The following is an 18098-nucleotide window of genomic DNA, read 5'->3' as shown; positions in this document are numbered from 1 at the left end:
TGTCTTCATCTGTGGGGTGTCTCAGAGTCAGACTGAGGTCTCCAGTTCTCAGCAGGTCTTCATTCATCTTTGTTCTGTTTCTGTAGAACTGGTGCTGTTCTTCAGGTCGATCAGAGCCGTTCTCAAACACATGGACCATCCTGTATCCGTCCCTCCACTCCACTTTAGTGTCTTCAGGCAGGTGAACTGTGGTTCTGAAGGGCAGCAGGACAGACTCCGCCCCTGACTCCACCTCCACCTGTGGGACTGAGAGGACAACAGAGAAGAAGATCAGCTGGACAGACAGCTGCAGCAGCTCTGAAGGTGAAAGCTGTGTGACATGTGTCCCATGTGTCCAGTGGACAGAGACAGTGTTGTCTTTGCTGTGTGTCCAATCAGCAGCAGCCTGCAGGGACAGTTTGTTGACTAGAAGCAGCTGAATGTTGCTGTTTGACTGGGAGCTGACTGTTAGACAGAAAGCTGCTGCTGTCCACTTTGTCCCTCTTTCAACATGTTGATGAGACGTCCACATTCAGCTCAGCTTTCACTCCCACTGGCAGAAAGAAAAGGAACCATCAGAACCAGACTGGCTCTCAGTGGGACCAGTTTTCAGTCTGGATGAAGGTGAAGAGCTGGAAGAAGACTTCACAGCTTCCTGTCCTGGACATGTTGGACACAGGAAGTCCAGCTATTTCCCTGCAGCCTGTCTCCCTGTCAGAGGACATGAGGACGTCCTTTCAGTCCCTGTCAACATGAAGGTCTCTGAGTTCTCCTGAGTCCCTCAGCTTCTTCCTGTTCCTCACAAACTTCTCTCTCTGACAGCCTGACTTAGTTACTGACCTGCTGCTTCAACTACTTTAACCTGTTAGTTAGGACAACTAGTTAGTGAGGGACAATCAGCCAAAGTCCTTCAGAAATGTTCCTCTGCAAACCCTGAGAGAAAAGATGGAAGCTGTGCTGATCCAAAGTGTTCCTTTGGAAGAAGCTGGGAGGAAATCAGCTGATTTCTTCTGATTTCCTGTGAATTCAGTGAGAAAAGCTGCAGATCTTCATGTCATGTTAGTGCTGCTGATTTCAGGACAAATGTTCCTGTCAGATGGGAAAAGAGGACTTTTGGTTTCCTGCTGCAGGAAGTCCAATGCTGATGTTTGTCTTCTGATCACTCTGTCTGTCTTTGTCCACAAGTGGACATTGTCCAGAGTCAAAGCGTCCAGCTGCTTTTTCAGTGCCACCAATGCTTCCATTGATCAGATGAGTGTTTGTCATTAGAAGTGCTGTAAACTTGTCCCTGTCTGTCCTGGATCTCTGCCTCCTGCAGTGTTTCCTCATCTTCACTCATTCTAATGAAAAACACTCATTCATCACATTTACTTTGACTCTGAAACTCAAACACACACATCTGACTTTCAGCTTCTAAGACTCTGATCAGGATTGGTCACAACTAATCAGCTGATTGGAAAAATACAACAACATCACATTTAAAACACTGACCTTTGACCTCCAGCTCAACTTGTTTCTCCATCAGGATGTTTCCCTCCCTGCTGGAGACTCTGCAGGTGAAGGTCTGACTGACTGTGGGGTGTTTTAGAGTCAGACTGAGGTCTCCAGTTCTCAGCAGGTTCTTCTTCATCTTTGTTCTGTTTCTGTAGGACGGGTCCTGTTCTTCAGGTCGATCAGAGCCGTTCTCAAACACATGGACCTTCCTGTAGTACTTGTCTCTCCACTCCACTTTAGTGACTTTAGTGTGTTTCTGGAGACAAACTCTGGTTTTGCAGGGCAGCAGGGCAGACTCCACCCCCTCCTCCACCTCTACCTTATAACCTGAGAGGACAAAGAGAAGAAATCTAAACAGCCCAATCCAGAAAACACCTCGCTGACACCTTTGGTTAAATTGGCCTGACTGAATTGGACCGGTACACGACTGATGGATGCTAAAGAGTGACACGCTGAGTATCAGAACCAGGACCAGTCTAGAAGGAAGTCTCACCATTCAGGGATAAAACTAGAATCAGACATCTGGTACTTTGTTTCCACCACGTTTGTGTGAAGTGATCCTGATCAGCCAATGATGTTTAATGAAAACAAGACGGCAAATAAATCTGAAGACTTTCTCTGGACGTCTGTAGTCACGAAAAATGTGTAAAATCTGTATAATCTGCAAACAATCCATCAGGGTTGATGTGTAGGAGAATCTTATTTTCCCATCTGGAAGCTGGTTTGGCGCCGCTTTGGCTCTAGTGCGCCCCCTTGTGGTCAGTGACTGTAAGAGCTCTACAAATAATCTGCCTCCAGTCCACTGTGGGACATTTCTTTAGTTCATGTAGGAGCCAGAGGTGCAGGAAACAGAAGACAATACATGTTTGTTGGATTGTCTTCTGCAGGAAACAGTTTTTGATGCTCTGTGGTCATTTCAGAACAAGCATGGTTCCACCTGCAAGAACCTGTTTACCTCCACCAAGGAGCTCATGTCTTCAGGAGGCTTGGTTTGTTGGTCTGTCTGTTAGAAAGATGACTGAAAAACTAATGAACAGATGTGGATGAAATGTTGGAGTTGTCCCAAAAAAGAAGTGATTAAATGTTAGTGCTGATCCGGGTCTCAGTCTGGATGGTACCAGAGTTCAACGGGGTCAGGGACCTTATGGTCTTGATGGAGGTTTGTGCTCTCCAAGTGCTTCTAGTTTTGGGTTTGAAACCTGTGGAACTTGATGCAGCCATGAGCACATCTAGAGCTGTTTGGATCCGTTTCTGTGCAAACACTCATGCTCTGAGCCCGGGTGGAACAAGCAGGTTCTGTAGGATCACCTCACTCATCCCTCCAGAAGTCCTACATCTGAGAGGAAAGGCTCTTGGATGTCCAGCTAAAATAAACCAACCGAAAGGCTTCAGAGCCTCCTGATCATCACTGAGCTTTACTGAGAAGAACAGATGGAGCCCTGTCTAACACGGGCTGTTTGAGAGAAATCTTTATGTTCAAAGAAGTCCTTTAACATCATTCATTGTGTTTAAATATTGTTGATGATAAAATATAAAAATAAATAAAATAAAATAAAAATGTCACAATGACATGAGCTCTGATGAGTTCAGAACTGTTCATATAAAAAGAACAGTTTAAGTAGGGCAGGAAGTTGTTATCATTGTTAATAAAGTTTGTTGTTAATAAAGTTTATTGCAGTTGAAACAGGTTTGGGAACAGGTCCAGCAGCACAGCGTGGTCCGGATCACACCCAACCACTAGGTGGCGTTATGTGTCAGTCCTGCTCTGTGTTTATTTCTATTGGTTGTCTATAAACTGTTGGTCCAATCAGGACATGAAGGGGTGGGGCTAACAAGATGAGTGACAGGTGTAGTTACTGCTGATGGCAGAAACTGAATGTTGGAACAGCGAATCATTTGGAAGAACTGTACTCCATAAAAAGATTGGAACTTCCTGAACGTTCAGAACGCCTCACCACAGCGACACCTGGTGGCCAAATTATTTTCTATTTCCCATTACAGAACTACAATAAACAACTCAACCACAGAAAGAAAGAAACTTCACTCTTTCACTCAGAAAGTAAGTCAAACAAATCCAATAAATCCGATCAACATGTTCCTGAAGGACTCTGAGACAATTAATCCCAGTTAAGTGGGTTGTGTTCAAATCCTACACTCAGTAAAAAGTGGAAAGTTTTCTTGTGTCTTTTTGTCTCTTGGAACCTTTTGTGTTGGTTGATGGTTTGATTTGAAGGAAGAATATTTTTTTAGAATCAGTCTGTATTTGTAGTAGCTCCTTCTGTCCATTTGGGTGTTTTTCTTCAGAGAAACAATCTGTTCAAAGTTAGAACTGAGACACTTTCTACTGCCTTCCACATCAATATCACTCCAACATCCAAAGCCACTCTCAGGACGAGACACTCGGGTCAATGAAGCCAGACATTTCAGATTCTCTGCAGCTTAGAAGAGCTTTGAAATCTTCCTGAATGTCGGGAGGAGAATCAGAGCCAATCAGGCAAGGACTGACTCCCAACAAACTAAGAAGATCTGCTTCATCCTGAATCAGTGACTCAGTTTCTGGCTGTTTCCCCTCAAAGAAAGTAAAGTGCTCCCCTGACCTCTGACCTGTATTTACAGACTGACCTTTGACCTGTGTGAGGACTACTTTGTGTCTCAGGATGTCCTGGTGTCTGTAGACGGTGCAGATGTAGCTTCCACTGTCGCTGCCCCTGAGGAACTCCAGGGTCAGACTGAGGTCTCCAGTTCTCAGCAGGTCTCTGTCCATCTTCACGCGGCCGCAGTAACCCTCATCCTGGTCTTTACGATGTTTATTTGTGTTTGGAAACACATGAACAAACATAAATACTGGATCAGAACGAGTCCACTCCACTGTGGTGTCCTCAGGCAGGTCAGGTGTTGTTCTGCAGGGCAGGATGACAGACTCCGCCCCTTCCTTCACCTTCACCTCCTCCTGTTGAACTAAGAGGACAGTGAAGGACAACATAAATTAAAGCTGTAAGTAGTAATAAACAGCACTCACACCTCAGCAGTTCTCCCATCGGTCCCAGTCAAAGACCGTGAGTGTCTCCACATTCGGACTGAACCAGAACATGTCTCTGGGCTGTAGGTGGCGCTGATTGAAGGCCATCATTATGGCAGAAAAATGCATTTAGGACACTTATCAAGCAGGAAATCTTTGGGTCAAGTCAGATGAAAACTTAGGGAGTTAGACCAACTTCCTGTTTCATGGCAAAGGATTGGTGATGATGTTATGTTGGCTTTTATTCTGAAGGTGTTTTGAGGAGAAGAAGAAGAATGGAGTGGATACCATCCGTCTGCCTGAGGATGGTATCCACTTGTTCTGATGTGTTTAATGCCACGTTCACTCATGAACTCAACAAAGCAGAAGATGTAAACTGTGGTCCATTATCAGTTGTGATCGTACAAAGTTTCCTTCACGTCTAAAAACTGACGTTAGGAACGCCATGACAGAGTTTGTTGGAGCTTTAGGAGTAAATGCTGCTTCAGGCCATTTCCTGAAATAACCAACAGGAGTGATAGTAAACCTGCAGTCGATGCTCAAACCGACCCATAATGTGGACAGCAATGTGTTGGAATGGACCCTCTGGAAACCTGACAGGCTGGAATGGTGCAGGTGGAACCCTGGCAGTTTGTCACCTGCCTGCCAGATGGTGCCTGATGACAGGACCCTGTAGACCAAATGGTCCATATGTGGCCACCAGTGAAGTTCTCTGAGGTGTTGTTTCGTGTGAACCACACCCTGGAGTCCTTCAGGAGCCAGGTGCACAACCTTTTCTCCCAGAGACTTGGGAACGATGAGACGTTCTCCTCTGAATATCAGTGGTGTCTCTGCAGCCAGTTCAAGTAAGGTTTGACTTCCTCTGGAAGGCCTTTCTTCACTTTAGGCCAACCTGAACGGATGATTTGTTGCAGGTGTGGAAGCTCAGGACAGTCTTCATGTTCAGCTTTAAAATCAGTGAGAGTCAGCTGTCTCTGAGATGGAGTCCTGTTCAGGACCTGCAGCTGTATCAGTGGTGCTCAGGGGAACCATGATGTTCTGACTTCCTGCTCTGTACTGCAGCTCGTCCTGGAAACACATCAGTGTGGCTCAGCGGCGTATCTGACCTCTGCTCAGCAGAGAGGGAGGGTTAGATGATCACTTCTGATCATCAGTCTGTGTCCCCACACAGATGTCCTCCATCTTTCAGCTGCCCACACGCAAGCCAGAGCCTCTTTCTGTCCAGGAGTACTTCCTCTCAGCTGGAGACAGGGAGCAGGAAGCAAAGCAGCAATATGTTCCTCATTGTCTGAGTGGAACCGTGTCAGTGTTCTGCTTGACTTTTCTTTGGTCAGGTTCAGAATCAGCCAGCTGGTCTTCTTGTCTTTCTTATCTGTTTTACAGCAGCTGTGGAGACACCATTACAGAAGACGCTTCTCTGTCCCTGTTTCTAACACAGTATCTTCTGTCTGGCGCTGCCACAGCAGCGCCCTCTGGTGACAGGAAGGAATAATAGCAAGAGAACAACATGATTTACTGTGTAAACCTGAAAACACAACAATCTTCTGGTCTATGTTGAATCAATGTTCATTGAGAAGACAACTATAACACAGATGAGCTGTTTCCTTCTTTATGAAGTCAGTTTTGTCGTTTTCGGTGAATCTGCTGCACAGAAGTTGGTAATAATTGTTAAAATAATACTGGATCAGTTTTTCAGCAGCAGGTTCTGGTTTGGTCTCAGACTGAGCAGAAAGATCTGCTGAGACTCAGACAGAACCCTGAAATTAAATGTTTACATTCTCTTTCAATTTGAATGACTTGAATTCCTAAAGAAGAATATTAGTTACACAGTTTGTGATTTAAAAGTTGGTTTTATTTTGTCCTTTTTGTTGAGTTTGAGCCCCTGAACCTTTAAATGTCTCTGAGCTGCTCTGGAGGACATGAACTCAGCCTGGATGGGTTTTTGGATCAACTGAAGACTCTTGATAATAATTCCTTCTAATAGAAGTGATGAATGCACGGAGCAGTTGGAATGGTTTTAGTTTTCTTGTTCAGGTGGAGAAAAGCGGTCCTGAGAACATTTTCATTAAATGATTTATTTGATCCAAAATCACACCAGGATTTCTTTTATTTGACTTGGTTCATTAGAACTTTTTACCATAAAGATGATTGGATTATTGGTTCATCTAGTTATTTCCTGTAATTTGACCTCTGACCTCCAGCAGGGGGTGGGGTTTGTTGCTCACCTTTGACCTTCAGCTGAACTTCTGTCACTCTCCATTCTTCTCTTTCATCTGCGAGTCTGCAGGTGTAGTTTCCACTGTCAGAGAGTCGGGGTTTCCTCAGAGTCAGGCTGAAGTTTCCAGTATCCAGAAGATCATGTCTCATTGATGTTTGGTCTCTGTAACCCTGGTGTTGGTCTTTAAGATCGTCTCCTTCATCTCGTCTCAGGTGGATAAGACTGGGATTAAGATCACTCCGAGTCCATATAACTAAGGGGTTGTCTTCAGGTACCATACCTTTAAAGTAACAGGGCATCAGGACAGACTCCTCCCCCTCATTAACCTCCACAACCCCAGCCAGGGCATGCTGGGAAACTGTGAGGACACAAACAGGAAGAGAAATCAGCTGTGAGTTTGTCTCAGTGTTCATTAAAAGCCTCCACCCAAACATCTCTGAGATGAAGAATGTGTTGTTCAAAGGTTTCTTGTCTCTTCTGAGGTTGGAGGGACTTTAGAGCTCCACCTCACCACAGTTCAAAACTAAAAGGTCCAGACTACAGACTGGATCCCTCACAGGCCTAGTTCTGCTCCTTTAACACCAGCGTTACTCTAAACCACTTTCTATTTCAGGAGAAGGTTGGAACAGGGTAACAAAATGGCCGTTAGCTCCTGGAGGAACAAGTGAACAGGTGTAGTTTCTGAGGCTGGAGAAAGGCTGAAACACTCGGAGCGTTCCTGCACTGACAGCTGCTGTTTGGCAGCTTCAGGACTCAAAAACAGACAGAGACATCATTTCTTTCTCTGCTTGTTTCTGCAGTTTTCCTCAGAGTCCTAATGTGTCTCTGCTTGTTGGGTGGAGGAGCTGACGCCTTGCTTTTTTTCTGACTTTGGTTCCTTGTTTCTCTTTACATTTACCACAAGATGGATTTGAAGAAAACAATCGCGAAGTAACGTCTCTGAGTCAACCCAATTCAAGATAACTGCCACGGTGGGCACAGTCAGAGACTTCAGCTCTCATCAGGCTTAGTCCGATCTGATTTTAGGTTTGGACCCAGATGAAGCTTCAAAAAGACAAAGAGCAGCTGATCTTACCGTGCAGGAGGATCCCAAACACCACCAACATCTTTATCTTCATCTTCCTGTTCTTGTCAAACTACGAGCACAATGGTTTAGTCCAAAGTGTAGGAGGAGGACTCACAACAGCGCCTGTAACGGACTCAGGCTCCCTCAGAGCGTCTGAGGTGGGAAGATAACTGTGTGTCTCTCTAAGATAACTGTGTGTCTCTCTAAGATAACTGTGTGTCTCTACCGCACAAACAAGTAACTTCCAATAAGGAGCTACTTAAAAAAAGATGTGAAGAAGGCAGCGTCAGAAGAGCTGGATGAACCTGAAGGCCTTTTTCAGCAGGAGACCATCTGATGACGGCCTGAAGCTTTCTGTTTTCTGTTGGAAACAAAGATCATTTAACCCAGTCTGATGCAGGGTTATTTGTAGCTTCTTCAGAACATAAAGAAAAATCTGAATTTTTAGACTACATCAGTAATACAGCAGCTGAAACACAACTAACCAAAGAATCCCCCTTTTTATTTAAACTGAATGATGAAAACACATTTCTGGGTGTGATTTTAGACCATGAAATCTGCCTGAAGCCTCTTATACCACATGAAGCAGCAAAATCAGCACAAAGTCTATCAGTGTTAAGGAAAACAAAAACCATTGCATATCTTAAATAAACCAGTGGTATGTATGGGTCATGAAAGACCACCTGAGGAACCTCAAATAATCTTTACAAATCAAATTATTAGTAAGATGATTGCTAAAGGCATATAATAAAGATAGTACTAAATTTCTTAAGAATAGTTTCATAATTCTTAGGACTGTTTGTGTTGCCATTATGTTTGTGTTTAATAGAGTTTTTAACCAAGTTTAGACACCTAAACCTGCCCAAGCCTGGGGGTCACAAGCTTCTGCTAATGTTCTGTTGGTTTGAAGCTGCTGTCTAAGAGTGTTTAATGGTTTCATGATACTTGAGTTACTCCACACTGCAGCCACTAAACACATAACCAAAAAAAGCAATAAGGATAGTTTAAATTTTGATAGATTTATTGGTTTCTTTTGAACATGAGTACGTCGTCTTAAATGCTTTATTTTGAAAAGCCAGCGGTTGATAAAGGAAGTGGTGTTGAAAACGAGAGCTTTGCTTGTCGCTCATTGGTCAAGGTGGAGGAAACGGATGACGTAAACATGAAGTGACTGTTTGTAGCTTGACAGGCTAAATTGCGACAGAAAAAATCGTCTAGATTTGTGTTAGATTGAAGTCTCAGGTTGTGTAGTGGACAGTCTTCGTGAGGATATCTCTTCTTCGTGTTTGTTTGAAGCCGCTGGGATCGTTTCTACACGCAGTTTGCCGGAAGTGAGTGTTTTTAGCTCGCCAACTAACAAGCTAGCTGCTTAGCCTTTTTAACAAAGAACGCTGACTGACTCAAATATGTTCTACATATTAGAGAAAACATTTAAAGGCTCTTCAATTACAACTCAATTAAAGTGTGTTTTTATACTCGTTCATATTCGTAACAATAAATCCTTAAAATCAGCTCTTTGGGTGAATCTTAGAGACAGAGGGAGGCGGAGGTTTCCACTCCTGTCAAAGATTTCCAACCATCAGGGTGTTTTTCTGCTAAAATGTGCAGATTTGGGTTTAAAGAGGAAAACCTCTCAGGATTTGTACTTTATGAGATAACTGGTCAGTTGTATGGATTGAACAAATGTGTTGGGGACTCAATATTCAGCCATCATGATGAGTTTTCCTGCTAGAATGAACGAAAAAGGATGAATGTTTTTCCTTTTCAGCATTTATCTTTAAAGTACCATTTCTAAAACCAACAGAGTTTTAAGGGAAAACAAACAGATGTCGACAGCAGGACACATTTAAATTGGACCAGAGTTTTGGTTTAAAGGAACTCACTGCTAAGTCATTAAACCTAGTCAAAAAAAGGTCACTGTAGCATGCAGCTGAAGCAATGATAAACGCTGTAGGAAAAGTTTTGCAGAAGTGTATTTAAACGCCCTGCTTGTCCCTGATATTAATCCTAAACAAAGTTTTACTCCATCTTTCTGTTTTCTGTGATGTTGAGCAGCAGATTCATCTGCTTTGTGTTTGTTTACCTGATGGAGGTCAGTCATGTGACCCAAGTCTCCACCTGGTCTGATTCAGCCTAGTGTTTTGTTTACATTGAGTGCATGCCCGCATTTCAGTAGATCTAGGAAACTACTTTCCAGGTAAACTTTTTTCCTTGCAAAGCTGAACACTGCAACTTTTTCCACCCATCTGAAGATAAAAACTAATCAGGAACAAGCAGCTGACTTTCTCCGACTGGGAATAAAAGCTTCAAACTTTTTATAAATTAATCTGATTACAGCACTAAAACTGCAGCCCTATGACTAAAAATATTTGATAAAAAAAATACAAAATTGAAGGATTTCTCTGTAAATAATCTAAAGTTCAGGACATCATAAAATCTTTCTAGTGTTGGATGTTATTTTCTAAAGTTTGATGGAAAATTAGTGCCTGAAAACAACAACACTGTAACCATCGTATAAACACGAGTTAAAGACTTTGTTTTCATGTCGCTCCTAAATAATTTTCTTAACTTTTTGTACTTTATGTTTTTTATTCATCCCAACTGAAACAGATGCAAATCAAAGGGTGCAAAAACTTGTTTATTACTTGATATTTTAATAATCTCTCTGTTAGGGACGGTTTGCTTGTTTCAGAAAAAAGAGAAAAACTTTTGAATTCACGTGAGACAACAACCGTTCTGGATCCCATATTTTAGGTTCAGTATTCTTTAAACCCTAACTAACATTTAAATATTTATTTTAACTAAAATTTAGCAGCCATTGTAAAAAAGAAACCTTTGATATTTGTCTGTTTCAGGCAGCAGAGCCACAGAAGATGTGGATAAAATCCCTGAAACTTTGACATCCAAGGGCTGTGAGTAATTAAAGTCTGGGATGATGAGCGTTCATCCAGATGACCCCAGGGGGCTCACGTCCCCCATACCTGCATCATCATCATCATCATCATCATCATCAGAACTGGAGGAAACACGAGACAGGAAAGATCTCAGTAAGTAACACACATCAACGATTTAACTCATCCTGTAAGTTCTAAAATATTTGGTAACACAAGGATTCATTCAAAACAGTTTTGTTTTTAGGAACTTGTTTGGATTGTTTTTCTTCAAACTAAATGATTTCCAAGAAAGAGCATTTTTATATGTTATGTACATCTATTTTTCAAACAGGTGAGAGAAGAATAAACAAAGCTCTCGCTCCAGTTAAACCTGCAGTTTGAAATTTGTAGTTTCAGTTACTACACCTTGATCAGTTGTTTGTGTTTACAGTCAGCTGGGGTCAGCAGGTAAACCGACAGGACAGAGGACGGGTCGGTACAGTGTGACGCCCCTTCAGTCCACTTTTCAGTCTCCCACTGCGTTTTACCCCCAGTCGTAAACAAAACCTCAAAATAATTTTCAACCCACTCCACCGGCTGAGGACTGTGTCTTCAGACTTGGAGGTCCAGCTGTTTCATGTTTTGTTTCTAACTGCCTGCTGGCCTGCTGGAGATCCCTGCTTCATGAGGCACACAGGACTACATTTACTGTAAAAAATGTCCAAACCTGCCTGAACTGGAACTGGCTGCACCGACAAATTATGTCCATAACTCACCAAACTTCTCCTGCAACCAAATCTTTTCTTTTGTAACTGCCTGATCCTCTGTCATCTTGGTCTGTTCATACTTGTAGGCAGTTTCTAGAGTCTCACAAGTGCACCAGTCCAAAAACAAAACACAGCTCTGTTTCAGTTTAGGCGGGTCATTTAACCAGGAACAACAGTCAGAACCTGAAGGTGTACAGAAACCAAACCTGCTTCTTTCTGCCTCTCCTCTTGATGACTCCAGAGTTTCACAGAGTCCAGTTCCTCTCCAGGTTCTACAACCCTTAGATGGGCCAGCTGGTTTTTTAACTTCACACACAAGCTTGGGCTCCTTCCACCAATGAAGTGACACTTTATGTCCTTAATGGCTGTTTCAGCTGCCACACATCAGACCACCACCCAATCCACATTATCTTATTGTTGTGGGGGAGTTGAGTGTCCCAAGTGCCTCATAAGTTGAATTGTTGAGCAGAATTTAACTCTGGTAGTGTCTCCCATATCAGATTGGTTTTGGGTGAGGAGCCAGACTAAGGATGTAGACACCTCGTTCAAACTAGAGATCCTGGAGCAGAACCAGAATCGACATTTACAAAAATAATTAATTAAATTTGAAGGCAGATCAATATTAAATAGGTTTGATTTTATTTTTTAATTTGAGGAAAAAATACTCTTTTTCTGATAACTGACTGAATTTTAATAACGAACATTAAAACTGTCCATAATTAATCCTTAAAGTCCATGTGTGTGTCAGTGTTTCCTCAGGTGGTGGTGGTTAAAGAAGAGGATTCCCTTGGATGGAGCTCCAGTTTGGACCAGCAGGACCCAGAGCTGCTCCACATCAAGAAGGAAGAGGAGGAAGTGTGGAGCAGTCAGGAGGAAGAGCAGCTCAGTGAGCAGGAGGAGCCTGATGGCAGCAGGTTACCGTTCACTGTGGTTACTGTGAAGAGTGAGGAGGATGAAGAGGAACCTCAGATATCTCAGCTTCATCACATCAAAGCTGAAGCCAGCAGAGAGACAGAACCTCCAACCTGCAGCTCAGCTGAACAGATGAAAACAGGAACAGGTGGAGAGGACTGTGGAGGACCAGAACCAGACAGGAACCGTGATCCAAGCTGGTATTTTCAGCTAAACAATGAAAAGGTTTCCGACTCCTCTGAGACTGAAGGGAGCAATGATAACAACAATGCTGAAAACAATGATGATGAGGATGATGATGATGATAGTGATGATGACTCTGATTGGCAGGGCCCTTTGTCGGGTTCTGAACCTGACACTGAACAGAGTGGTAATAATCAGAAGGAGAGCAGAACATCTCAGCCTGGTACAAACGGTGATGAGAAATGTAACCCGGCCAAGCAAAATGTAGGTTCAAAAACCAACTGTGTTAAAGAAGAAATCCAGTTCAGCTGTGAGGATTGTGGACAAAATTTCACCTGTAAAGCAAATCTTAGAGCGCATCGATCCGTTCATACTGGTGGCAAACCGTATGTCTGTGATGTTTGTGGTAAAAGATTTAAAAAACGAGTCCATCTTACAGATCATGGTAGAGTCCACACAGGAGAGAAGCCGTTTGGTTGTGATCTATGTGGTAAAAGATTCAAACGCAAGTCCTATATTAAACCACACATGATTGCTCACTCTGGGAAGAGAGCATATAGCTGTGATCTTTGCGGGAAAGGATTTCTAGCAAAGAAGGCTCTTAAGGTGCACATGAGAATCCATACTGGAGAGAGACCATTTGCCTGTGATGTTTGTGGTAGAGGATTTAATAAAAAGTCAAATCTGAAAAAGCACATGAGTGTCCACACAGGAGAGAGACCATTTTACTGTGGGTTTTGTGAAAAAGGATTTAAAACTCAGTTTGATCTTAAAAGACACATAAGTGTTCACACCGGAGAGAAACCATTTGTTTGTAGTGTTTGTAGTAAAAGATTTTCACTCCAAGAAACTTTGAGGAGACACATGGGTATTCACACAGGTGAAAAACCGTTCAGTTGTAGTGAGTGTGGCAAAAGTTTTCTGGAGAAGAAGCAGGTAAAGCAACATATGCAAGTCCACACGGGAGAGAAGTCTTTAGGTTCTGAGAATAAGGTCAAACAAGAAGAGAAGCCATTTTCTTGTAATGAATGTGGTAGAAGATTTCAAACAGAGGCAAATCTTAAAATTCACATGGGAGTCCATTCAGAAGAAAGACCATTTTATTGTAGAATTTGTGAAAAAAGATTTAAAACTCAGTATGATCTTAAAAGGCACATGACTGTCCATAGTGGAGAGAAACCGTTTGGTTGTAGTGTTTGTAACAGAAGATTTTCCCGACAGGAGTTTCTGAAGAGACACATGGTTGTTCACTCAGAAGAGCAGCCCTTTGGTTGTGACATTTGTGGTCATAAATTCAAATATAAGGCTGATGTTGAAACACACATGATGGCTCACCATGATCCTGTTAAAGAGAGCTCATCACTGTGATGATTCTGGTACAGAGAAACTACCAGAAAACTCACCTTAGGGAAAAGTGAGTTTTGATGTTTGTGGACAAAGATTAAAGTATAATCTTTGACTGCCCAAAGAGGATCACACCAAAGGTTCCACACTTTAGCAACAATTAGAACTTTTACTACCATCTACTAATTAAGACTCTTTTCTGTAGTCCTGGTCTTGACATTTAGGTTAGAGATGTTTTATAGATGTTTCCTGCTACATAAACAGGTTTCTGCAGAACTTACTGACTTGTGTATCGTGGAGCAGGACTGAGATTCAGTATCTTAAATCCTCCAGTTAAACTCTAACTTTCTTTTGGCATGTGTTGGTGAAAGCTTCGCTCCATCTGGCTTTAAAGGAGAACAAGTTTTTATCGATAACCAGCCCAGGTTTGGTGGCAGGGATGAAGGAACTTTTTCACAGCTGTAAATATAAAATGCTTGTGGCTTTTTTCTGAACAACTGGCCTTAAAATAAATTAATTGGAAATTGATTTTTTAAAGACCTGCAACAGGAGATCAGTGGCCTCCATCTCCTCCTCCTCTGTCCACCAACCTTCATCCATCAACCCTCTCTGTGCTCTTCCTCTCCTCCTCCTCCTTATTCAGCATCCTTTGTCCAATATGTCCACTGTCCCTCCTCTGCACATGTCCAAACCATCTCATCCTCTTGCTTTGTCTCCAAACCTGAGCTGTCCCTCTGATGGACTCATTTCTAACCCTGTTCATTTTCCCTCCTGAAGAAGATCTGCACATCTTCATCTCTTCCACCTGCAGCTCCTGCTCTTGTTTTTCTTGGAGCCACCGTCTCCAAACATCGCAGCATCTCAGGACCTTCCTTTCACTCCCGCAGCTCCTCTCTGACACTCGTCTCTGTCTTCATCTTTCTTGTGTTCTGCTCGCTTAAACCCACAGCTAACTTTCATCCAATGCCTTTAAAAACAGTCTAATCATGGTTAGAATGTGTAAAGTAACGATTAAATACATCATTCAGTTTTGACCAGACAATAAATGTAAATATAAAGATAAAAAGTGAGTTACTGGTCCTGTTAAATAAAAGGCTGAACTGTGTACCTCTGCTTTATTTCAATGATATAGAAGATTAGCTGTTAATGTTGTTTGCAATGATAAATAGCAATAAAATGTTTGTTTTTTTATTCAGAGCATCACATCAGTGCAATTCTAAAAGCAGAGTTATTCAGACAGTCCTCATCCTGCAGAGTTTCTGAGACTCGTAACTTTTTGTGATATAAATTGTTTCTCTTTTTATGGTTTGTCTGTCTTTTGGAAATATTGACTGTATATTTATTTATATTCAAGTGTTTTAAATTGTTTAATGTATTTATTATTTTTATTAATGCCTTTTTTAGACTTTTGATTCCTCTTTTAGGGCAAAGGGACTTCCAAAGAAAACTAGTCCTTCAATAACTGGTCCTTTTAGGTTTGACTTGTTTTAATGTTGACTGATGTACTTTGTCCCTTTTTCAATAATAAATTGTAAAAGAGAAAATCAAAATGAAATCATGAAGTTGCAGAAACTTTCTGTTGGAAATATAATCCGAATCCCTCGCAAAATTGTGAGATTTTCTTTTATTTAGCATAAATTATTTTACTCTAATAGTTAAAGTTTCAACTGAGGTCACCATCAGAATTCCCTCAGGGGCCAGAATCTAAAGCAGAAAATAATAAGAAAACAATAAAAGATTTAGACTTAGTTGGCATGTTTACTGCTGTATTATGTTCTGTTTAATCATTTGCTTTTATATCATTTTTATTAATTAATTATATTTAAGTTAAGGTGGTTCCTGGACGCCTCCCTTTGGAGATGTTTCAGGCATGTCCCACTGAGACGAGACCTCGAGTCAGAACCAGAACTCTCTGGAGGGATCTTGGATCCTCTCTGGTCTGGAAACGCCTTGGGATCCTCTAGGAGGAGCTGGAGAGGGAGGTCTGGGTTTCCCTCCTGGACCTGTTGTCTCCTGGACACACGGATGAGCAGAAGATGATGGATGGAGGGATGGATATATTTAATGTAATTATTTTGCTAAATTAAAAGCAAGTCTCTAAAAAAATCACAATCTGTAATTCCAGAGAGGACTTTAGTTGGTTTTTAAAGTATTACAGTTCGGACATTGATGGAAAACTGTTTATTGGAAACATGAAGATAAAACTTTTGTTCTTGGTCATGGAGGAAAACAAAAAGTCAGCCTCCAAGAGCCTCAAATGTGAAGTTAATCTGGAAAACTGCAGCTTCAGTGAATCTGAAGACCCAGTCCCTGGTTTATCACCTGTGGGCTGGAAGTGGCCCACGGGCCATCAGTTGATTATAGCTGGTTTAAAAGTTGTCAGCTGTATTTCATCTAAAACATCCTTCAAAACGGATTTCTTTAAATTAGAATATTTTTGATAAAATAATTCCAGTTGTAAATCAAATCTAAATAACTTTATAAAGTTTTATATTCTTAATTATTTTTATTTGTTATTATTCTTAATAAGCTTTGCCACAAAATCCATTCGTTACCAAAAATGTTTTATTCTGAAAAGCCACTCGTTGGAACCGGAAGTGGTGTTGAGAATGAGCGCTTTCCTGGTCTCTGATTGGTCGAGGAGGAAGAAACGGAAACCAGCCGCTTGTAAAAATGTGCAGCTTGACTGGCTAAATTACGGCTGAAGAAAAACGTCGTAATTTGTGTAAAAAAGGAGAATAAAAGATGTCTCCGTGTCTCCACAGGACAGTCTTTGTGAGGACATCACTTCTGTGTGTCTCTTTAGAAGCGGTGGGATCATTTCTCCTCGAAGTTTTCTGTCAGGTGAGAAGATTTCAGCTGGTAGCTTTTTAGCCTTCATTCATTGTCTTTAACAAAGAAAGCCTCAATAATAAAATAATTAAAATATGAAACAAAAAACACTTTAACGCCTTTTTAAAATGTGCATCTTTAGAGCTTGATCATGTTTTTAACAAACAATTACAAATGTTTAATAAAAATGTTTTTTTTAATTATTCTAGGCCACCTGAAATAAAAACACTCGTTTTGTGCTTTAAAGTATTAAAAACAGGTTCAGATTAAATTATGTCGAAGTTTTTAAACACTGGCTTTTCCAGAACATTAGCAGGATGTGTTTTTAATGTAATCTGTTATTGTGGGTTAAATTTCTGAGCTCAAACTTCTAAAACAGAATGATTTTATTTACATTATAGGGCAGATTTATAGCTTATTGTGAACACAGGGCCATCTATAAATATGTTGGAATCAAATCAGCTTCTTTGTAAAGCACATTTAAAACCACAGTGATGGAAAATAAATCCCAAAACATTAAAAAAATGTGGAGAACATTAAGTAATAGGAAACAGGACGGCAGACTGTGGGTGATAGAAAATACAGCTCGATGTTAGAATAAGGTTCTCGTTGTGTTGGTTGGAGCTTCAGTAAACCCAGTTCTGTTGTTCCTCAGAACCAAGCTGCTGCTGGAGGTTTGTGTTTGTTTTGTTTTAGCGTCACATAAAAACTGAGCTCACAGGAGAACTGTCTGGATGGACAGAAGAGTTTGAGAAACTAAATCTGATGCAGGTAGAATAAAAACTGGAGTACCAGTTTAAATTGATGGTTACAGTAAAGGTGTTCAGGAACTCTCACATGGAACGACACACGGTACACTGGATATTTAGGAGATGCTGCTCACTGCTACATTATTACATTTATTTATTACATTAGCTGAATTTTCCCAGAGGAGGGTGGAGTACAGTCAACAGAAAAGGAAAGTCCATTCTGTCTCAGATCAGGACATAATAAAAAGGATCTGATTCTAACAGGTTCTGAAATTATTCAACCTCAAGTGTAAAAATCACACAGCAGGATTAATTATGCCATTATTTATTAAACAAAAACAAAGCTAACAAACATTTGTTCAGAACTTTAAGTTTTTCTATTTTATTAATTTGTAAATGTTCATTTATTTACAGTCTCCGGCAGCATAAAAACAGAAATGCAGGTTATTGCAGGAACGTCTCCAGGCTGCGAGCAATGACTGAGAAGGAGAACCCGGGTGGAGCGAGGACTTCATGAACGTTCAAACAGACGACCCAGCAGAGGGTCCGAGCCTGGGGCCCCCTGTCCCCGCAGAGGACCCGAGCCTGGGGCCCCCTGTCCCCGCAGAGGACCCGAGCCTGGGGCCCCCTGTCCCCGCAGAGGACCCGAGCCTGGGGCCCCC

General features: G+C 41.6%; 2 protein-coding genes across 8 annotated transcripts in view; one reads left to right on the top strand and one right to left on the bottom strand.

Moving 5' to 3' along the window:
- Nucleotides 1–7924, bottom strand: part of LOC108245579 — a 19740-nt gene extending 11816 nt beyond the window's left edge. For 2 of the 6 annotated variants that reach the window (XR_003039938.2, XM_025009661.2), the window contains exons 1-3: nucleotides 6718–7217; nucleotides 4096–4431; nucleotides 1471–1800 (exon numbers count right to left, since the gene is read on the bottom strand). Coding sequence is in view for 5 of the 6 variants with exons in the window: in XM_025009661.2 (XP_024865429.1) it covers nucleotides 1471–1800; nucleotides 4096–4431; nucleotides 6718–7144 (1093 nt within the window). In the remaining variant the exon portion in view is untranslated. Of the gene's footprint in view, nucleotides 1–9; nucleotides 247–1470; nucleotides 1801–4095; nucleotides 4432–6717; nucleotides 7224–7785 lie in introns of those variants that run through there. The other 4 variants (XM_025009664.2, XM_025009666.2, XM_025009662.2 and 1 more) reach the window with 4 other exon arrangements.
- Nucleotides 7925–8912: 988 nt separating this feature from the next.
- LOC108245585 (gastrula zinc finger protein XlCGF57.1) lies at nucleotides 8913–15497 on the top strand. 2 transcript variants are annotated; one of them, XM_017432623.3, is made up of 4 exons: nucleotides 8913–9107; nucleotides 10449–10530; nucleotides 10632–10823; nucleotides 12165–15497. In XM_017432623.3, the coding sequence occupies exons 3-4, from the start codon at nucleotides 10709–10711 to the stop codon at nucleotides 13877–13879; spliced, it is 1830 nt and encodes a 609-aa protein (XP_017288112.1). In that variant the 5' UTR covers nucleotides 8913–9107; nucleotides 10449–10530; nucleotides 10632–10708; the 3' UTR covers nucleotides 13880–15497. The 2 variants fall into 2 exon arrangements, with proteins under 2 accessions (XP_017288112.1, XP_017288110.1); XM_017432621.3 differs by lacking the exon at nucleotides 10449–10530 and having other exon boundaries at nucleotides 12165–15496.
- Nucleotides 15498–18098: the final 2601 nt, after the last annotated feature.

The sequence above is a fragment of the Kryptolebias marmoratus genome, linkage group LG17, assembly GCF_001649575.2.
Source record: "Kryptolebias marmoratus isolate JLee-2015 linkage group LG17, ASM164957v2, whole genome shotgun sequence".
In the NCBI taxonomy this organism is placed as follows: Eukaryota; Metazoa; Chordata; class Actinopteri; order Cyprinodontiformes; family Rivulidae; genus Kryptolebias; species Kryptolebias marmoratus.
Note: the sequence above shows the minus strand (reverse complement) of the source record. Positions and strands in the feature narration are given on the sequence as shown.